This window comes from Verticillium dahliae, genomic scaffold (assembly GCF_000150675.1).
Source record: "Verticillium dahliae VdLs.17 supercont1.2 genomic scaffold, whole genome shotgun sequence".
In the NCBI taxonomy this organism is placed as follows: domain Eukaryota; kingdom Fungi; phylum Ascomycota; class Sordariomycetes; order Glomerellales; family Plectosphaerellaceae; genus Verticillium; species Verticillium dahliae.
The window spans coordinates 793,800-813,984 of record NW_009276916.1 but is presented as its reverse complement, the minus strand read 5'-3'; the positions used below and the strand labels follow the sequence as shown (position 1 = coordinate 813,984).

The 20,185-nt window shown below is 55.7% G+C and overlaps 6 protein-coding genes across 6 annotated transcripts; 3 read left to right on the top strand and 3 right to left on the bottom strand.

Annotated features, from left to right (window-relative positions):
- Positions 1–104: 104 nt before the first annotated feature.
- VDAG_01064 (uncharacterized protein) lies at positions 105–581 on the top strand (the record flags this gene model as incomplete). The annotated part of the gene is made up of 1 exon (XM_009649950.1): positions 105–581. The coding sequence occupies one exon, from the start codon at positions 105–107 to the stop codon at positions 579–581; it is 477 nt and encodes a 158-aa protein (XP_009648245.1).
- Positions 582–1,766: 1,185 nt separating this feature from the next.
- Positions 1,767–3,982, bottom strand: VDAG_01063 (cell division control protein; the record flags this gene model as incomplete). Its single annotated transcript, XM_009649949.1, has 2 exons — positions 1,767–3,569; positions 3,644–3,982. The coding sequence occupies 2 exons, from the start codon at positions 3,980–3,982 to the stop codon at positions 1,767–1,769; spliced, it is 2,142 nt and encodes a 713-aa protein (XP_009648244.1).
- A 2,534-nt stretch (positions 3,983–6,516) lies between these two features.
- On the bottom strand, positions 6,517–9,592 carry VDAG_01062 (thermostable beta-glucosidase B; the record flags this gene model as incomplete). The annotated part of the gene is made up of 7 exons (XM_009649948.1): positions 6,517–7,200; positions 7,273–8,575; positions 8,631–8,808; positions 8,902–9,160; positions 9,211–9,336; positions 9,392–9,528; positions 9,586–9,592. 7 exons carry the CDS (start codon positions 9,590–9,592, stop codon positions 6,517–6,519), a joined length of 2,694 nt encoding a protein of 897 aa, XP_009648243.1.
- A 4,001-nt stretch (positions 9,593–13,593) lies between these two features.
- On the top strand, positions 13,594–15,074 carry VDAG_01061 (uncharacterized protein). Its single transcript, XM_009649947.1, has 4 exons — positions 13,594–13,663; positions 13,727–13,874; positions 14,619–14,893; positions 14,955–15,074. The coding sequence occupies exons 1-4, from the start codon at positions 13,622–13,624 to the stop codon at positions 15,033–15,035; spliced, it is 546 nt and encodes a 181-aa protein (XP_009648242.1). The 5' UTR covers positions 13,594–13,621; the 3' UTR covers positions 15,036–15,074.
- A 1,440-nt stretch (positions 15,075–16,514) lies between these two features.
- VDAG_01060 (uncharacterized protein) lies at positions 16,515–17,302 on the bottom strand. Its single transcript, XM_009649946.1, has 2 exons — positions 17,140–17,302; positions 16,515–17,034 (listed from the first exon to the last, which is right to left on the bottom strand). Exons 1-2 carry the CDS (start codon positions 17,154–17,156, stop codon positions 16,863–16,865), a joined length of 189 nt encoding a protein of 62 aa, XP_009648241.1. The 5' UTR covers positions 17,157–17,302; the 3' UTR covers positions 16,515–16,862.
- A 359-nt stretch (positions 17,303–17,661) lies between these two features.
- Positions 17,662–19,502, top strand: VDAG_01059 (cobalt uptake protein COT1; the record flags this gene model as incomplete). The annotated part of the gene is made up of 3 exons (XM_009649945.1): positions 17,662–17,787; positions 17,858–17,941; positions 18,000–19,502. The coding sequence occupies 3 exons, from the start codon at positions 17,662–17,664 to the stop codon at positions 19,500–19,502; spliced, it is 1,713 nt and encodes a 570-aa protein (XP_009648240.1).
- Between the last annotated feature and the right edge of the window lie 683 nt (positions 19,503–20,185).

Genomic DNA, 20,185 nt, shown 5'->3' with positions numbered 1-20,185 from the left:
GGTCCCAAATATTTCAGGGCTCTGCGAACAATCTTCCATTCTTTTCTTCTTGTCCATATTCGGCAAGCTTCCTCCCCAGCTGTTACGCAGAAGAGCCAACCACAATGGCTAGCAAAGTCCAGGACTTGAGTGTTACCAACAAGCAGCTCTCGATCAAAAACATCGAGGGATCCGTTTTCTTGTTCTACAACTGCAATCCCGATCAAGTCGTTGGCGCCGATGCATCCACCATCACCGTCGACAACGTAGCGGGAAACGTCTACATATTACACACGACGCACCTTGAGAAGCATTTACCGATCCCTGTATCTGTGCGCGGCTCTCGAATGACCGTGGCTTCCAATGTCGTGTTCAAAGAAGGCATCGTCGTCGTGCAAAACGTCGAGTCAGACCTAGTTCGTGTGCACTCGAACAACTCCTCGGCTCAGGCAGTTAAGATACGGCATGTCAGCGGCAACGTCATCTCGGAAGGCGGCGTCCCTGTGAATGTCCGGATCAGCGAGTGGGACGGCAAGTTCACTGCCTCCCTTCCGTCAACCACAGAGCTAGCCCAAATCATGGAGAAGGCCGCTTCCGCATAGAATGCAGGCGAAAATGCTCAGCGAAGCAGGTCGGGTGGTGGTAGGAACATCAGCTCAGCTGCCCAAACCCGCCTGAAGGGATCACGCCGCGAAAAGAAGGAGCGACTTCGACAACAAGTGTCACAGCACCATGAAGCCGCCTTGAATGCGTCCTCGTCCTACCCTTCGTCTCAGGAGAGACTCCCCAGCGGACAAAGCCTCTATCGAACCGACTACACACCGCGTATTCATGGATCTTCAGAAGAGGTTAAAGCCGGACGCGCCTGGCGTGCCCGACATACGGGCCCTGATACTGATCAATATAGTCACGAGTCTCGCCAAAGTTGGCCCGCGTGGCTTACGTACGAGCTAGATCGAACAATATCCTCGGGCTCGACGAGGATCGGCCTCGAAACCCGAGCGCGTCGCGGCGAGTACGGCAATGACAGCCATTCTGTGCCTCCGTATGGTGAACGCACGCAAGACAGCGGGGCGATGTTTTCTTATGACGACTACAACGAGAACGAGAATGTGGATTGGGCCAGTATGAATATGCAAAGCAGAAAACGCCAGAGATCCGAAGTCGATGAAGTCGACGAGCCCGCCGACGCCCATTCCGACAAGAGAATGAGGATTTGAAGGCTGTAGAGTGCGCGAGAGACTGGAGGAGGGATTGCAGTATGGAGGAAGATGATCGGACTGTTGTCTTGTGCTTTATGAATTGCTATGTCTGGAAAAGGGCACGTTGCTGTACGCACACTCGTTGCCGAGTTTACGGTGACCGGCTTTGGCATTGTATTAACCACACCTGGTTGCAAAGGAGCCTTTACCAAGTCCAGTAAAAATACAGGGAGCTGTTACAGCCCTGTCGTTGTCGAGCTCGCGCAGGAAGTCTCATGCTCCAAGTTGCTTAACCTAGTTGCTCAATGTCAAGAGGATATCATCAAGTATCCCCAAGGCCAGACTCGGTGACAACCAGTAGCATTATCCAGCAGGCTGCCTCAGCCATTCATTACAGATATGATACAATGAGAGACCATTTTGACCCGCTATATACAGGGTCGGGAGCCAGGTCAATGCTGACCCCTCTATATGTGGAATATTCCACTTCATGTCCAACCGTATCATGCCACCACCCTCGCTCTATTATCCCTCCAGGACGGACCGTCTTTAGAACAACAAAAAATGCGGACATGAGCCGCTCACTCAGCCCTTGCGCGCCAGATACGCCCAGAACAGCAAGACCATCCACGCGACGCGCCACGCGCACGCCAGCACCTCGCGGCCCATGAGCCCGAGCGACGTCCGCGGCCTCGCCGACGCGGCACGCCACGATGAGCCGAGCGAGCGCGACTTGCCGCTGTCGTAGAGGTCGTCCCTGTATATGTCGATGCGCGGGCCGCTCTTCTCGGCCCAGCCCCACTTTTTGCCGTAGTGCTTGTGGCGGCCTGTCGAGCCCGCGCGCGCGGCGCCGCCACTGCCGCCGAAACCGTTGGCGGAGGACGTCAGGGACGAGCTGCGGAGGCGGGAGGAGCGGAACTGCGAGGAGCCGGAGGCGGCCGTGGTCGAGTTGTGGTGGGCGTAGTAGCCGTCGTCCTCGACCTTGTCCTTGTAGGTGGGCAGGAGGCCGCCGGCGCCGGGGCGCTGGTCCGCGGCGAGGGTGAAGGGGGTGAAGCCCAGGACGGGCATGAGGAGGGCGCGGACGACGATGGCCGCGAGGCAGACGACGCCGAAGACGGCGTACCTGATGAAGGTCGAGATCTGGTTCGGCAGGTGGCAGAGGTGCGTCTGCAGTGTCTGCTGTGGCGAGCCGGGGAGCGGCTTTCCGTGGTCGTCCACGGGGTTGAAGAGGCTGACCATGACGAAGCCGGGCGTGGGCACACCCATGGCCATGTTCAGGCTCTTGACGGTGATCTCGCGCACGTTGTTCTTGCTGTCCGAGTGGACGACCTCGCAGTAGTCGTGATCGTCGCCCGAGAAGGCATGGACGACATTGCCGATGCTCTTGACGAGCTTGACCGAGTCCTCTTCGCTCAGCACGTTCTGGTACTGGTAGCCCCTCGAGACGGAGATCGCGTTACGGTGATCCGGCTTCACGGGCTCCGTCTGCCCGGCAGGCTTCGGCAGCGGGGGCCAGTGCTCCCTAAGGGGGCCACAAGGCGTGCCGGGGTCCCTGTAGAGCGGAACATGGGAGAGAAGAATGGTGGGGAAGTCGCCGTTGGCCTGGTCGGGGTTGAGGCGCGGAACGTTGTCGAGATTCGGCCGGGACACGTCTTCGACCTCGTGCTTGAAGGCGACCTCGGCGACCTCGCCGCGCCAGAACCGGAGCTCCTTCTCAACCGCCTTTTGCTTCAACGACTGAACATCCTGGAGGAAAATGTTTGCGGGTTCGTAGATGGACTTCAGGTCGGCCCGAGTCAGGGCGTCGGATGAGTCGGCGCTCAGCGAGACGGTATCGACGGACACGATCGTATGGTTGCCAATGACGTCGACCCGGTTGCCGTCACCAAAGAAGGCGCTGAAGCGGTCGCGCACGGGGATCTTGATTTCGTCGCCGAATCCCAAATCGTGGTTGCCTGGCAGCCCGGCAACGAGCTTCCGCCCCCTCTGCCAGGGACCGGGCTGCTCCCCACCGGTGTTCCAGTCCTTGATGAACATGTCGCTGAAGCGCGCATATTCCTTCAGCCAGAACCCTTCTCCGTACTTCTTGTTCCACGTTTTGACGTGCTTCTGCTCGTTCTTGGGTCGGTGGCCGGCCGCCCACCTAGGATCGCTGAAATCGCCCACGGCCGTCTTCCATTCCCGGCCGCCGTCGAACAGATCGCCGAGGAAGAAGACCGAGTCGGGCTGCAGCTGGGTTCGCAGCTGTTTGTAGCCCTTGCGCAAGTAGTTGTCTGTGATGAGCACGGTGAGCTCCGACAGGAGCCACGGCCGATCAGGGTAGGAGTGCGGATCGATGAGCTGGGGGTCGGCGACGAAGACGAGGTGGTGAGGGGTAGCTCCTGCTGGCTGCAACAACGGGCGGCATCAGTCTCGAAGGCTCTCCTCATCTGGAGCGGCAAGGTGTGCACAGAGCGACTTACCCATTTCTCCCACTTGTCCCATTTGCAACTGGCGACGCGGCTGTCGAAAACCCAGTATTCTCCCCACAACATGAGCAGCACGAAGAAGCCCACCAGCAAGTGGGGGAAGCTGAGGAGGCGGCGCGCCGTCAGGTTCATCCTGACCTGCCACGCGGCTCGTGTGAGAAGGTTGGCCAGCAGGCCGGACCGGTTGTTTCGCAACGCCTTGACCGATTGCTGCAGCGCTTGGAGGGCACCAGCGAGGAGGTGTCGGCAGTTGGCGGCGACGCTGTTGTTGCGGCGCACCCGCGGGAGGTATCCCGTGTTTGGCCCAAAGCCATTGCTATACGAGGGAGCCATGCTCCATCACCTGGTGCTGCGACTCTCCGGCCTGTGTGGATGCGCGGCCAGGCAGCCGGCGATGCCTCGCGATGCCTCGCGATGCCTCGCGATGCGAAGTCAAGATGTCGTCGGTGCGGATAGATGCGGGTGGCGCAGGGTGCGGTCACAGCCAGAATCAGGCTTCGCTGTGCTGTGCTTCGTCGGTTGTCCGTATTCTCGGCGGCCTCGAGCTCAGGATCACGCACCTGCTGGACGGGAATTGAGGCTGACGTTTGCTGGCAGGATGATCTCTCTGATGGAGGCCAGAAGTTGCGCGAGCCCCTTTGCTGCTGCTGCTACCTAGTACGCTGCTGAAGAGGAGCGCCTTGGGGGACCCACCATGCATGGTCATTTTTAGAGCATGCTCCGGGGTAGGCCCACAGCGCCCCTGAGCCTAACGCCAAGTCGCCAGGCCTAGAACTCGACCTTTCACCGCGATGTTCTGTCCTGTGATAGAGTTTCATCGTAGCCTCCTTCTTGCCCTATTGACGTCAGGAAGCTTTGCCGCGCTTCTCTGGGGTTGCTTTGAGAGCCCAAAGCCTGAAAATGCCATCATGGCGCGTGCTGTGGCGCGTGCTGAGGACCTGCCTTACCTACCTACCTTACCTTGCTGTCTAACCTTACTTGTACGTAAGGTAGGTGGTATCTTAGGTAATCAGACTTACGCTCTTTTGGTATGTGAGGCATTGTACCATGAGCCTACCATCGGACTTCCTTCACCATGTCACATGGTCCAGAGAACAAGAAGCTGATTCTTCAGCAACCTTGAAGACACATTTTCGATCCTTCGAGCACAGTATCAGCAAGACATACCATTTCTCTCTGTTTTCACAACAGCACTACCGGCCGCGCCACTCCTCGATACCCATCTCAGAGCTCTCTTGTCCAGTATCTTTCCGAACACCACGATGACCACGAGCGGGCGGCATGGCAGCCCTGCGGCTCAGTAGCACTCGACAGCGACCGGGTGAACCCCTCTATCGAGAATGAGTGCTTCCAAACTTATCGCATGCAAACTCGTCACATCACCAGGGAGCAAAACGGTGGGACCCCTGCGAAGGGCGTGTGAATAGGCACGCTGTACATGTATAGAGTCTTGATCTCGCCATGCCATGGAGCAACCATCATAGGCATGCATCAGCATCCTGACAGTCACGTTTCTGACACGTCGTTTCTGCCCACACTCTTTCCAAGTCACAGGCCTCGGATGGGTGCGAACTACCATGTCCCTCAAAGGACGACAGTGCAGACGATCTCTGGGTCGGTCTGAGGGGTAGATCTTGGTGGAAAAGAACACCGCCAGCACTCAACTCCCCAAGCTACCTGTAGGTTGGTAGAGGAACCTAGCAGATCAGTCCATTTCCATGCGCGCACATGCGTCTGCTCTGCCAAGGCCAGGGGAGCTGAAGACTCCAGGCGCTGGTCAGGTACGCATGGAAAGGCTTGGTAGAGCGGACAGACACACTTGGTCATACCAAAGATATATCACCATGCGCCTCATCTGAAGACTGGGAGCCTGCCTCGTTCCGCTCGACCGAGTGTTATCCTGATCAGAAATGGCGGCCAGGATACGGCCTCACGCTGACATTAAAAGATAGGCTTTTGGTTGGGCCTCCGCGACAACGTACACTATCTTAGATACACATCATGGCGATCAACCATGCGATGCATCGATCATGAGACTTGAATCCGTACCTTGAGGAAGTGGGATCCCCGGCACTTGTCCCCCAACTGCACACCCTCTTTCCCAAACCACCCACCTCTGCTTGACTAACACTGCCATGGCAGTCTGCGTGATGCTGATGCCGGACCCGACGGAACGGAAGCTCAGACGTATCCATGGCCGTGCGACGCCGCACGACGGTTGTCCACATATCCTTATGAGTAAACGGAGGGCAATATGCCAAACCGTGGGTCACCAACCCCCGGTACCAGTGTTGACCTCCGCGCCCATCACCAGCAAAGGCAATATGGAACCTGCCCCCCCGAGATAGGCCCCTACCACCCCCGCACCCGCCGCATGTCACGGCACATCATGTGCGAAACAATGACATTCATGGCTGCTTCGAGTGATCACCGTTATCTCACTGTCACGGGTCACGAGGGGCTATCAGGGCATGGAGCCTGCATAAGACGTCATGGATGGACACGCCGAAAGAGAACGAAGGAGCGTCAACCGATGAGTTTGACCAGTGCTATGCCTGCTGTCCATGCAAGGCGTCCCATCCCGAAAGTAGTTCAGACGCATTCTGAGTCGTGGAATAGCGCCCAGCTATTCTCCCGGGACTCATGACCTCAGAATCGTGGGGCTTTCGCGAGGATGCGAGGTAATATGTCCCAGCCGACTGCGTCCCCACTCCCGCCTTGTTCTAGCGTGGGGTGGACGTTCGAGAAGCCGTCAAGAACGGAAGAGAAGAAGGGAAGAACCCATTCCATCGGAAAGTGTCCTGCAGCTGTAATGACAGGCCATCTCAAGTGAGACGACAGTGTTGTTGGAATCCGTACCATCTATCCTATCGCTGCCCATAGGCGCGGCGATTCTGCAGGCAAAGTTCAACACAAAGAAATCCGGATGCCGTGACACTCCATCCTTGAGCATCACAGGGAAGTAATTGCTCAGAAAATCCATGTGAAGGACTCCTTAACTTCAAATGGAATGGTATATCTGAGTTCATCGTTAGCAAAGTGATACCGAGTAGGAGTGAAGCGGACGGGGCATACTTGACATCGGCTGATGAAGCGCCAATGAGAACATTGAAAGTCCCCTCTTCCGCAATCCAGCTGGGGATCGCGGTGTCATAGTAGCCCACGGCATGCTTGTCGAGGTTTATACGTAAGTGGACAGTCTCGCCAGCTTCCAAGAAGACCTTTTCGAAAGCAACAAGCTCTTTCTCGGGGCGTGGTAACCTTGACTTGTCGTCCCGTACATATACTTGCACCGTTTCCGCGCCGGCGACGGACCCAATGTTGCTGACCGCAAAGCAAAGCTCGATGGTGTTATGCGGTGTTAGGATCTTACTGTTGAGAGAAGGTCGCCCGTACTCAAACGTTGTGTAGGACAGCCCGTGACCGAAAGCAAAGAGAGGTTCTACCAGGGCTCTTTCATAGTAGCGATAGCCGATGTATAAGCCTTCGCCGTAGTTGACCTTGAGATTCTCTCCCGGCCAATTGTTATAGGCAGGGGCATCCTGAATGCGCTTTGGGAAGGTTGACTAGCAGCATATTAGGCTTGAACTCGACCGATCAGCTTTTTGGAATCAGGTACTCACTGGAAGTTTACCACTGGGGTTCTTGAAGCCGAAAAGCACGTCCGCCAGAGCATTGCCAGCTTCTTGTCCTTGGTACCAGCCCTGAATGATAGCAGGGACTCGATCAACCCAAGGCATTGTGACAGGGGTGCCCGACTGGTTGATGACGACGGTGCGAGGGTTAGCTTTGACGACAGCCTCTATCAGCCTGTCCTGACTTCCATCAGACGGCAGATCCATAGTTTGTCGATCATAACCTTCGGATTCCCATTCAGCATCGAGGCCGACGATAACCACAGCGACATCAGCAGCCTTGGCAGCCTCAACTGCTTCTTGCAGGAAATCGACCTGGTCTTCCTCCTTGAACCCGATCCGGCATCCTCCGTACTTGTGAGTGATACCAAATTGTTTCTGTTTCGCAATTGGGCGAAGTTCGTTGGTCATCTCGACCCTCAGCTCAACTGGTTTACCGGCTTCCATTTCGACCTTGACGAGGTAGTCGACAGAACCATCAAACATGGCCTCGCCCTCTTCAGTCCAATCCCACAAGTCCATTTCGAGCTTCCCATTTACGTAGAGCTTTCCTGGTCCAACGCTCATGAAGCTGACGGTGTGTGTACCGGTGGAATTCGAAGTTAGGTAAGTCGTCGCCACGGCAGACCACTCGGGGCCGACTTCGCTAATAGGAGCGGAGTCCCAGAGGAACAAATCCGTGTTCGTTCTTCGTTGCACCACTACCGGGTCGCCCTGAAATCTGTCGCCCGCAAACCACTCGATGCTTACACCTGGTTTGCCTGACTTGTCCTTGCAGAAGCGTGAAGCAACAGGGAGCCACTTGTGAATGTGGCAGCCCTGCGCAAAGGTGATCTCGGCTTCGGATGCAGCTCGAATGCTATCCAGGGGTATCGTGTTGTAGTACGGGTTGAGGCTGGCGCTACCACCACCGCCAGCGATGGCTCGGTTAGCATTCGGGCCTATCACTGCAACTCGAGTCGTTTTGGCGTTCAAGGGAAGAACTCCCCCCTCGTTCTTGAGAAGAGTGAGACCTTCAGCGCCAGCAGCCCGGATGAGCGCTCTGGTCTCTTCGCGGTTGTCCTCTCTTTCGGCCTGCTCTTCGGCCATGTCATCCCCCTTGAGCCTCTCCACCAGTGTCAAGACGTTCTCGGCGGCGCGGTCAACATCGCCTTCAGAGATTTTGCCGTCTTGGATTGCTTGTGTGACCTTGTCAAACCGCCACTTGGGCGAGTATGGGAACTCGATGTCACAGCCCGCCAGGATGGATTCTACCGTGGAGTTGGTGCCACCCCAGTCAGACACAACAGCACTGCACATCGTCAGCAAAACTACCTCCCGTACATCCCGTGAGGCCTCTGACATACCCATCATAGCCCCATTCCCCTCGCAGAATGGTCCTCAACGTGTGGTCATGCATGTCTGCATGAGTGCCGTTGACCAAGTTATACGACGTCATGAGGGCCCACGGGTTGGCCTCGCGGACAGCAATCTCGAAGGGTCGAAGGTAGATCTCACGGAGCGGCCGTTCTTGGATAAGAGAATCTATCGTAAGACGATGTGTCTCTTGCTCATTGCCTACGAAGTCTAGCTAGAGTTAGTTCGCCTTCTTTGCAAAACACAAGGAGAGGAACATACGCTTGATTGTAGCTGCAACGCCTTTCTCCTGCAGGCCTCGAATGTACTGGGCAGCGAGCTTGCCGGTCAGGAGGGGGTCTTCGGAGAATGATTCGAAGTTGCGTCCACCCAGAGGATGCCGATGCATACAAACAGTCGGGGCCAGGAGGATATTGGCCGATCTTGCTTTTACTTCATCTGCCAAGTGCTGGCCGACTTCGTAGAGTAGGTCCTTGTTCCATGTCGCCGCAAGCGATACGCCGCAGGGGAATAATGCGGCCTACGTTGTTGTGAGTCAAATTTGTTGGATTTATAGACCAATCGACATACCTTAGTGCCTCCCACGAAGATGCCACCACGAGCACCATTAGGACCATCTGACGTCTTGACAGCGGGAATACCCTTCTCAGGAATGGCTTTCGTCCTCCAGAAGTCGGCAGCGGTAAGAAGTGAGACCTAGTTCATGGTTAGTTCCCATGCTTGTTACTGCTACCAAAATGAAATGATCTACCTTTTCTTTCAGCGTCAGCTGGGCAAGCTTCTTTCTGGCAGAAGTTCTTGTGTCTTTCATGAGTTGCTCAAACTTCTGCTGAGGACTGCATGGGGGAGAGAACTCCGTATTGGGCGTTGAGTTGGTCATTTCAGTATCTAATAGTCACAATAAGCTTCTCGTTGACGCGGCAGCCTTGGTCTTGGTTCCTGTACCGCTCATTGTCAATGGTCAAACTATGTTGCTCACGGTGGATCCAACTAAGACGCGGGATATCGGTGCGGTGGCATTCGAAAGTGGTTCAGAGCTGGGCTTCCACTTCGGGCCTCACGGCAGTGAGGACAAGTCAGATTGTCAAGTGTACAAGTGCAGAAGAAGTAGCGTCGATGCAAAAAGAGGGTCGATGAAGATGAGAAGTGTCTTGGGCCTTCAGTGTTCTTGATAAAAAAGATCACCGTTCAGCGAGTGCCCAGATCCAATACACGACGAGGCAGAACAGGAAATGTAGGGCAAGGTAGGTCAATGGCACAGACGGTGACGGACTCGAGAAGTCTTATATGAGAAGGAAGGACGGTAGGCAGTGACAGGGGGGTCAGCACGTCTGCCGGGGCTCGCCATCAATAACTGAGCGAGAACAAGAGAGTGTGGAGGATTACGGTTTGAGCCTTGGCGTACTGGTGAACGAAACATGAGACGGATGACGAACATCCTCCTCGATCCAGACGGACAGGCAACCTACCCGTAGCCTTCGCTTCCGACATCTTTGGGGGTAGAGTCTACCCCCCGCGGGTGGTCATCACGCCCTGGGCGGAAAACGGAAGCAAGTCATAGACAATAAGGGAGCGGCCAACGAGGATGAGAGGATCCCCAACCTAGGGTGTGCTAAGGTCGTGTACGTAGCCAAGCCTACTAGGAACCATGGACGTCCAAAGTGGAGAATCGTTGGCCGGTCACTGGACTTCAAACGTGCCATTTTCGAACTGTATTACCGCGAATCTCGCCGTATGTGCAGGCCGGTAGGAACGGTCCGGGTGAGCGGTGTTCTCAGGGGCGCCAGGCCTCGCGGTGTTGCATGAGCAATTGGCGCTGACACTGGCATATTTGTTGGCGAGCAATTTAGTCGGTGGGGGACTGTTACCGTTTGCGCTAGCGTTTGATACCCTGTATGCCATTCACGGCAGGGTGTGTTCATAAAAGGTCCTGCGTCGGTTGGCGTATGCTGCTTCTAGCAGCGCTACGCAGCGGCGCGGCACGGGTAGAGCAGCAGCAGGGCAAAAAGGTGGTGGTAAAAGCCAGGGTAGTCCAGAATGAGGAGGCTTCTCCGGCGTCACAAATCTCTCTGTGCAGTCGTCCATCTGCAGAACTTGAGGGCGCTGGGACGATCCTGGCCGCCGAGGTTTCTTTCGCATAACTCAATGGCTCGATAGTTTGAATAGGTGTCGCCAGCAACAATGCATACGCAAAGCAGCCCTTCCAACGGACGCGACGCACTCTCGACCAAAGAAGTGAATCTGCAGATTTGGAGAAGCATGAGAATTGGGGGAGAACCAAGATCTCATCAGTCATCCCCGCACCTTTCCAAAGGCAAGGGTCCCTCGCCCTTGTCGATCGCACGGATAGACTCGCCGCGTGGCGAGGGACCCGGAGGCTGGGACCGTCGGCAACAACCACATCTTCCCCATCGGACCTTGGCCGAGGACGGACAGCATTTGATGTGGACAGCTCATAAGAAGCATGTCAATCCCCCGAACCTGTGCAGCAGTGTCAGCTCGAGCTGAGATCTTGATTGCGAAGCACCTTGCAACAGAGGCACCAAGCAAGCGTTGCGACCCAAGTCGTTATCACCGATCTTCTCCGCCACTTCCGAAAGGCCTGACCAAAATCAGATCTGGGACGTTTTGGGGGAAGGGAGACCAGCAACTGAGAAGCCTTCCGAGGCTGGACCTCCAATATCATTACAATCTCAATGATTGCCATGTCTTGCGTCAAGCTGATTAAGAGACCACAAAATTGGGGCCTCACCATCTGACAGGTCCCCAAAGACACGAGCTTGTCCGCCCCAGGGGCCAAGAGATATGACTATCAAGGTTTGCCTGGCAAATAAGGCCCATTTTGTGCAAGGCAGACGTTGGCCATCTTCTTCTGTAAACAGAACGCCGGTGCATGTTCAAATGACACGATCACCAGTTGTCGAGAGTTACATTCAGGTGGGAGGGCGAAGCTGGGACAATTGGCTGCTGGATATGGAGACAGGTCCTCGATATTTCGTTCTCAGTGCTGAGAGTCTTGGGCAAGCCTCCCAGGCGCGGGCCGCCGGGCCGGAAGCCTTGAAACGGAGACGCCGGATTGGCTGGAAGAGCTCGATTCGCGTAGGCCGGGACCTTGGGGGTGGCGTGTGCATCGCTGGATGGGAGATAGATACGATGCACGCCAGGCTCTGGGAGACCGCAGGGATGTTTTGTCTTCTTGCGATAGGAGCCAGGCATCCAATTGGCAAAGTCGCGGAGTATCCTCATGCCGAGGATTCGAGTATCAATTTTTCTGCTAGAGGAACGGGTTTCTGTCAATATTTTGACATGCTGTGTCTCGATCAAAAGCATGACGGTGGCATGCCGTTACTCTCATGCCCGCTAGCATGGCTCTGGTGGCAGAGGAGGCAGTGATCGCCTGTCGTGGGACACATCGATGTCAGTTGACCCTGATCCTAATGCGGCCGATCTCGCGAGACCCAGGCGGAACTTTTTTTCTTTTTTCTTTGGACTGGCGGACATCGGTCCGCAATGGTCCGCCGCCCGACATGTGCGGCGCCGAGTCTCGCTAGGACGAGAACCATGTCGCGGGCTATGGTACGCGGCACGGGGAATTTGCGTGGGTTGGTGTCATACCTCTGGGAAGCATTCGGCGTCATGGGAAATGACCCACGACGGATGGACGGTCGGCTTGCTATGTCGTGCTCGGTCGAGGGCGTCCGGCCCGACATGTGTATCCGCTTCGGGCTCGCCGTCTCGCTCGCAAAGAGGACCACTCGGGGCAGTTCGACTAGGCCACTGGGGCTCCAATTGTCGTTATCAACGCTGTCCGGTCAGGCACGCTGCCTCAAGCAGCCGCGTCCTGATTTGGTAAAGAAGCCGCCGCGTTCCCATCGATGATTTTCGGATCGAGCCGAAAAGATTGGATGAAGTCTTGCTGCAGAAAGCCGCCAGGCCAGGAAAGGAGGCGGGCATTACATGGTTGCTTTCCGGCCAAATATCGGCTCGGGATGCAAGTCAACGTCGCATCGCCCACAACCCAGTCACGGCTTTGATACCGTGTGCAGGTCGGTCCAGCTCTGTCAAGAAGGCCCGCGACAATGATGGCGACAGTCGGCGGGTAATACTGTACAAGGGTATAAAGTAGGTAAGGTAGTGTAGGTAGGTAGGTAGGCGGAGTAGATGACTGAGGAATATGGTCAAGGCAACTTGGGACAAGAAATGAAGTTGAGGCAGGGCCAGGAAAGAAGCCCTTTCCCGACCTGCCTGATGTTGCATCATAGTTTCGACACTGTGTTGAACTCACGCTTGCTGCCGCAAGTCTCACCAGAGCTCTCTGTAAACACTACGTTCCAGGGGACTCAACAAAGCAAGCACCGCCCCAGCCGACAGTGTATTCACCGCTTTGCACGGTACAACGTATTGCATTCCGCCGCGTACCCTATCTCTCATTGAGTATCAAATCCCGAGGATTAGGGCGTTGATTTAGACACCGAGAAAACAATCATCGCCGACCTCTCAAAATAGGTCTATGAAGTTCAAGTAGTCTCGCCGATGCTTGCAATCTCAGTTTCACGACCAGTCGTACATTTGCGTCCAACATTGCTCAAAAAGAAACCCTCTCAGTCGTGTCTTCGGTCCTGCTTCCGATCAAGCCACCCATCTACGTCTTAATCCCAACTTCATCCCAACGCCATCATTAATTAACACGTGCGTTGAGAGACGATATCCGCCTGTTTAGGGGCTCGAAAGAGCACATCTCCTAGACCAGGCCCGCAGACCCCGTCGCCCTGGCGGAGAAAGGACTCGAATTACCGGCTGCCCTACAGAAGTGGTAGAATTGTCCGAGCAGAGGTTCGACAAGCACCCTGCAGAGCGAGCGCGCTTTGCCACCGCGGCGCATCCTCCGACTGCATTCTTATTTTATTCTCCGAGGTCTCACCACCTGAATACGACCTTGGTCGGCTCTTTTTCGACCACAAGCCGACCTTCATTTCAGAATATGGCTGCCAGGCGGAATCACGAGTTCTACGAGCTCTCAGAGGTTCGTGGGTAGTTGCTACGCTCCTCTACCCCAACTTTCATCACCGGACTGACTGGTTTTTAGATTCGACCAGGCTCACATTCATCTCAAGCAACAGCCAACCTGAGAGCCACGACTTCAGATCCTCACACCGAGCCCTTTTCTCTCAAACAGTTCTGGTCTCAGCACGTCAGCTGTGTTGTCGATTTTGATAAATGTCGCGATCATTTAGGTATGTTGCAGACGTCTCCTACCGTTTCTAGGTCTAGACATCCGTTTCGGTTGTTCCCTGTTCCTGGTAAGCGCATCGACTGTCCCCAGATCGTTCCGGAAGACTCATCCGCAACCCTCTCCGTTTACCAGTACGGCCGACGTTGTATTCCGCACGCACATGGGGAGCTGGGGGAGGGGGCGTGTACAGGTGCAACGCAAGTTTCTCCAAGCGGACCTGCAACCTGTTGCTGCTTCGGTGCACTTGCATGCTTTGCTCGTGGACTTGCCTCGTTCCGGCTGCAAGTGCGCGTCTTTCTAGAACCCTGACCTTACCGGATTATGGTCCATCTCGACCTGTCTCCGCGAGCGGGTACCACAATGGCTGCTGAAAGCCAGAGTCTACTTTCCCATGCGTGCGCTCCACTCCCCGCACCCATACTCGCACCCCTCACCGAACCACACCTAGCCCTGTCGGTGTATATCTGACGCCGGAACTGTGTCTCCGTGGCTTGGACCAAATGTGTCTTCATCACTCTTGTTGTTGTTTGCGGACCTTTTGTCATATGTCTTCGTTCTTAATCCCTTCAACCGTATCAAGTCTGGCGATTCGGAGCCTCGAACCACCTTACTTTGCGGGCTGACCGAATCCGGCACGGAGGCGGCATCCGAGTTTATTTATGCCTCCTTGCCGTCAACCCTTATCCCCGCCACATCATCTCCCAGAAGACAGCAGCTGACTCAAGTTTTTGTTTGCCACGTGAAGCCGTCGAAAGAACATTCTTGGCGTATCTTAGGACTGCCCTGATGGCCGCCATGACCGGCACCCTGGTTGCGCAGCTGTTCGTCCTCGAAGATCCCGACTCGGGCTTCGGCTATACCAACGTAGGCAGGCCGCTGGCGACCTTGTGTTACGCATTTGCCATGTGCACAGTCATCATGGGAACAAGTCGTGTCTGGAGGCTACAGCATGCCATGATCAGAGGGAAAGCATTGACTGGAGGGTTTGAAATCATTGTTTTGGCAGGAGTGTCTTTCGTGGTATGTTGCCTACCAGTACCGAAGTCTTGTTCATGGCTCAATGGACTGACTTTATTTACAGTTGATAGTTGTCTTCACTGGCTTTCTTATTGCCCTCGACGTGGTCAAAGTAACGACATCTCGGTCGGAAACGGGAGGCTGATTCGTAGTTGACGTCGGGCGAATGAAAAATGTTTTACCAGCGAGAGATCCCGAGGCATTTTTGACGCCCTTGTACAGAAACGACAGTCGCCGCATCATACTTTGCTCCTCGTCAGCCATTAAACTCTATGAGGGGATCAAGTGCGGAGCGGAAACGATACCATGCGGACGCTGCATGTGGTCGGTCTTCGGGAGCAGAAGTAAGCCTCATGGAGTATATCTCGTGTGTCATACGTTCGGATACAGCCGGAGAGGTTTGAAAGCCTTCACTGTAGCCTTCTATGCACCCTTTCTCAGCAGGCCGTACGAGGTCTGATACAAATGCAGTAACGATGAGGATGAAGGGCAAGCTCCAAGGAAAGGGGCCGCCTGCCAAGGCGTACGCAGGTGAGGAGGGTTGGTCCAGCACCGTGGTGCTCAAAGGGCGGCGCCGTCAACAGCTTGTCTCGAGCTGTCACACTCGCAGTAGTTGATGGGCCATCAGCCCAACCAACACCGGATATCCAGCTGCCGGGACTTCCACAACCGAGCAGTAGTTGCGAACTTTGGGAGGAAGTTATGCAAGCTCTGGTGGTAAGCATGAGACTGAAGATTGCAAAACGGGTTTCTTGCAGAGCGAGCTACGCCCAAAGGTGGTCGTCTGTTCCTGTTGATGACTACGTCCGAGCAGGGCCTCGACTGAATTACCCTCTCCAGTGTATTCTTGTGTTCTGGTGTGAATCCGACGTCCTACATGATACGAGGCTGCTGCACTTGCAGAGCCAGAAAGACAAGTAGAGAAACAGTTTCAAGGCCAACTAATTCATGGTGTAATTGTATCTCAAGGCCAGCAGAAACACCAGCGAGGCCTTGCGACTGAAGCCTTTAAAGCCGATCAAGCTGGCCTGAGCCTGTATCTCAAGCTCTATACAACTGTGAAGAGGAGATGATTTCAGATATCTAGGTGATGGTTAGAAGACGTGCCGCTGCTTCTCAGCCTTGGTCTTTGAGGTATCAAGGTTCAGGCAGGATAGCCCTCATCGTAGCAAATGACGTGAGCATGATTGGAGGCTGATCGTTATGCTTGGAGCATCGATGAGCTTGGAGCTCGCGAGAGCATTTCTTTCTGCCGAATCGTGTTGAACAAGCCCAGGTGAGTCTGACCTTCTGTTCATTCTGGCCGATCAGTAGCCGGACATGTTTCGCCTATGTTCCGCCTAGGGTCATGAATCTCCGATGATTCATCGCCATGATGTTGCTCTCGCGATCGGCCCGTGGCGTCATGTGGTTTGTCTCTGGTCTCGTATCTCTCTCAAGCGAAGCAAATGTAGGCCAAGCTCGGCCAACATTGCCAATCGAGTCAAGCCCAGACAAGCGTGGCCGTCCTTCTGTGGGAAGTACAAAAGTTTGACGCGTTTGATGAATTCATTATGATCTGCTCAGAAAGATCAACTTTCGAAGACCAAGTAGGTCGGGCTCCAGAAGCTGGCCGGAATGAATCCGTCGTGTTCTTGTCGCACCTGGGTAGGGGCAGTTCACAGGATATTTGAATTCAATATTGTAGGCGAGTCTCGATTACAAGCAGCCGAACACGACATCCTCTGCCGCAGCTCCTTTCAGGAGGTACATGGATCTCATCGCGCAGCCGAGGCTTTGTTGGTGTACGAAGGCGGTGGTTCAAGGGGAATAATCGGTGCGATCCAGACGGCGCTATTGCCTGGGTTGGTCCCTAATCACACAAGTCCACTTTCGGCCATCCTCATCACGGTCGTTGTCGCACAAGCTGTACTCGTGACGGACAGCCTGGACCAGCACCGGAAGGCGATGTATTCGCATGCATGTTGCAGCATCAGCAGCCTGTGATACCACTGCCCTTTACGCTTTCATGCGTGTAGTCAGGTCGACGACAAGATCTTGTTGTCGCCAGCGCGGTCTGTTCGAAAGTCTCAGAAGGGCCTTGTGGGAAGATTGCCAACAGAAGATGATGATACCGCGATCTACCAAGGGGTATTGCTGTAGTCCTTCTTAAATATGAGTATACACGTTGGAGAGCTCGGGGTTCTCGCGCCAGGCCTTGATACAGCCTCGCCTCGCTTCGCCCGAGCTGTCGGGGCCGAACAACTCACCTCAAGGGCGTCGGCATTTCGAATAGCACGTCTCTGTCGGCCGATTGGCCCAGCAGCGTTGCAGTCCCACTGTCAGCGAGGCCGGCAAGACATCCGAGGGCCAGGACATGGTAGGGAGAACTCTAATGAAATACCTGCTCAGGCATAGTGACCTGAGTGTCGTAAGGATCTGAAGCAGGTGAGGTGAGGTAAGCAGGCAAAAAAGCACAAGCGTCATAGCCCTGTCTCGCCCTCCCTGTCACGGCTGCCAAACATGCTGGTCCTATCGTCGTTGGCCCCTCGCAACCCCCCAAACCTTCTCTGTCATTTTCTAAAGATCCCCCTACTTCCTTTCTTTACCATCACAGAGTCAAAGCTGTGATTTCTTTTGAAGGCGGCACGCCTGTCTTCTTTGCCTCGTTGTTTCTTTTGACTGGCTACCTCCCACGATTCGGAGCTCTTCGAGCTCAAAAACGACCGTCGCCGTCCCAACCCGACCAAATCATTCCCCCACCCACTGTCCGCAGACAACAACCGCCCACCATGGCGTGGTCCAAGTCGACGCGCATCAGCATTATGCTGGCTATTGATATCGTCTTCTTCGTTACTGAATTGACCGTCGGACTGCTCGTCAAATCCCTGGCCCTGCTCGCCGACGCCTTTCACATGGTGAGTTCTCTGTCGCGAACCCACTGCCTCGGAGATGGCGCCACTGACCCGATGACCCGATCGGAACCAGCTCAACGACATCATCTCTCTGTGCGTCGGTCTCTGGGCCGTGGCCGTCGCAAGCAAGGCGACCACTGATAAGTACTCCTACGGTGTATGTGCTGCCGCCTTCTCGAGCATGTGCTGGGCCAAACGACTGACCAACGACGTAGTGGCTGCGCGCCGAGATTCTCGGCGCCTTCTTCAACGCCGTCTTCCTGATCGCGCTGTGCGTGTCTATCATTCTCGAGGCCATTTCCCGATTCTTCGATCCTCCCGATATTCAAAATCCTCAGCTCATTCTCATTGTTGGCTCCATTGGTCTCGCGTCGAACCTTGTGGGCTTCCTGGTGCTTGGTGGTCACGGCCACGACCACGGACACGGAGACCATGACCATGACCACGGTCACGGTGACGGCGAACACGACCACCACCACTCTCACGAACATGCTGCCGAGGAAGGCCGAGTCACGGTCGCCGACCGCAACAATTACGCCATTGCCAACGATGACGGGCCAGCCATCGATGTGCTGCCCGAGGTCGCCGTCGCCAGGGCCACCGAGGGCGCTTCCACCACGCCTCGCCGCATCAGGTTCGACAGCGAGTCCGAGTCTCCCAGCAACCGCGGCCCTAGTAACACCAGAGGTCGCGAGAGGGAGCGCCGTAGAGCCAGCAGTCTGCGTCATTCGCGCCTCACGAGCATCGACGACATCAGCATCTACCCTTCCAGTTTCCGACAGGAGATCATCGACGCCAGCCGGCCCAGGCCCAAGGACATGGACGGGACCACCGACGAGAGCGATGTGGAGGACGGCGCTGTTCAAGATGGCGAGTCTAGCGAGAACACGCCTCTCCTGAGCGACGGCAACGGCAACACAACCTACAAGAGCACTTCGCGCCACCGGTCCTCCAACGGCCGTCCTCGCAGGGACTCGAGCCTGCACTGCGAGCACAACCACAACAAGCCGAAGGACCGCAAGAAGGGGGGAGGTCACGGCCACAGCCACGGCGACCTCGGACTGAACGGTCTGATCCTGCACGTCATCGGCGACGCGCTCGGCAACGTCGGTGTCATGGTTACCGCCCTGATCATCTGGTTGACCGACTGGCCCGGCAAGATGTACGCCGATCCGGCCGTGTCTCTCTTCATCACCCTCATCATCCTCAAGTCGGCGCTGCCCCTGACCTTTGCCACCTCGAAGATTCTGCTCCAGGCCACGCCCGACCACATTGATCTCCAGGACATCCGCGAAGACATTGAGGCTCTGCCCGGCGTCGTGAGCTGCCACCACGTCCACATCTGGCAGCTCTCCGACACCAAGATTGTCGCGTCGATGCACGTCCAAGTCAGCTTCCCCATCTCGGCCGAGGGCGGCGAGAAGTACATGGTCCTGGCCAAGCGCGCCCGCAAGTGCCTCCACGCCTACGGCATCCACAGCGCCACCATCCAGCCCGAGTTTCTCTCGAGCGCCGAGAACGCCCTCATCGAGGACACGGCCGCCCTCGCCCTGGACGGCGCCGGAGACCACGTCGTTGTCAGAAAGACGTCCTGCCTGCTCGAGTGCGTCGACGACTGCGTCGGCAAAGGCTGCTGCTCCACCGGCACCACCGTCGCCGGCTCCAGCCCCCAGAGCCACCACAGTCACAGCCCCGGCGAGTCGCCGCACAGGCACTAGGACTCCGTGTGGCGCGCTTTTCTCGGGGCGCGGGGGAGATGAAGACAGTCGGGGAACAGAGTCCTCGGCGATCGCGTGAATTTTTCTGGTGGAGAGAAAGAAGAGAAAGGTTCGGGCCAAGAATTGACGGCCATGTGACGATAAGTGAAAGGATTGGTCTGGGAGGAGGCCTTCCATCCCTCCTCTCTTGCCCAAAATGCCCCATTCTTTACGATGAACCAGCTCTCCAGGTCCCTTGCGAGGGACTCGTTTGCAACCCCAGCGGTTGCCGGCGTTGCCATAGAATCAGGGGTCACATCACACGTAGAAGCCCCCCGGAGAAGGGGAGGGGCGGAAGAGGCATGAGGAGCACGCACACGCGTAAAGATTATGGCCTGGTGAGGTGGTTTCGGGTCATACTGGGCGCGTTGGGCTATGCCTCGGCGCGCCAACCCCCTTTACGCATACATTACAGCCCCGGTAGACTATTCATTGGGCGTTTGGGAGGCTTGTCATCTCTTGTCTTGTAGTATCGTCATAGCTATCTTTTTCTCCTTTGTGGTGTGGTAATTGACAATGGCATCCACGAAGAATGATGTCTATCGACTTTTGGCTCTACAGTTGTGTGTGGGCTGTTGTGTTGGCCCATCAGTAAATAAATCACCACAATCACGCTTTCATCATAGGAGTAAGTACGCATCTCT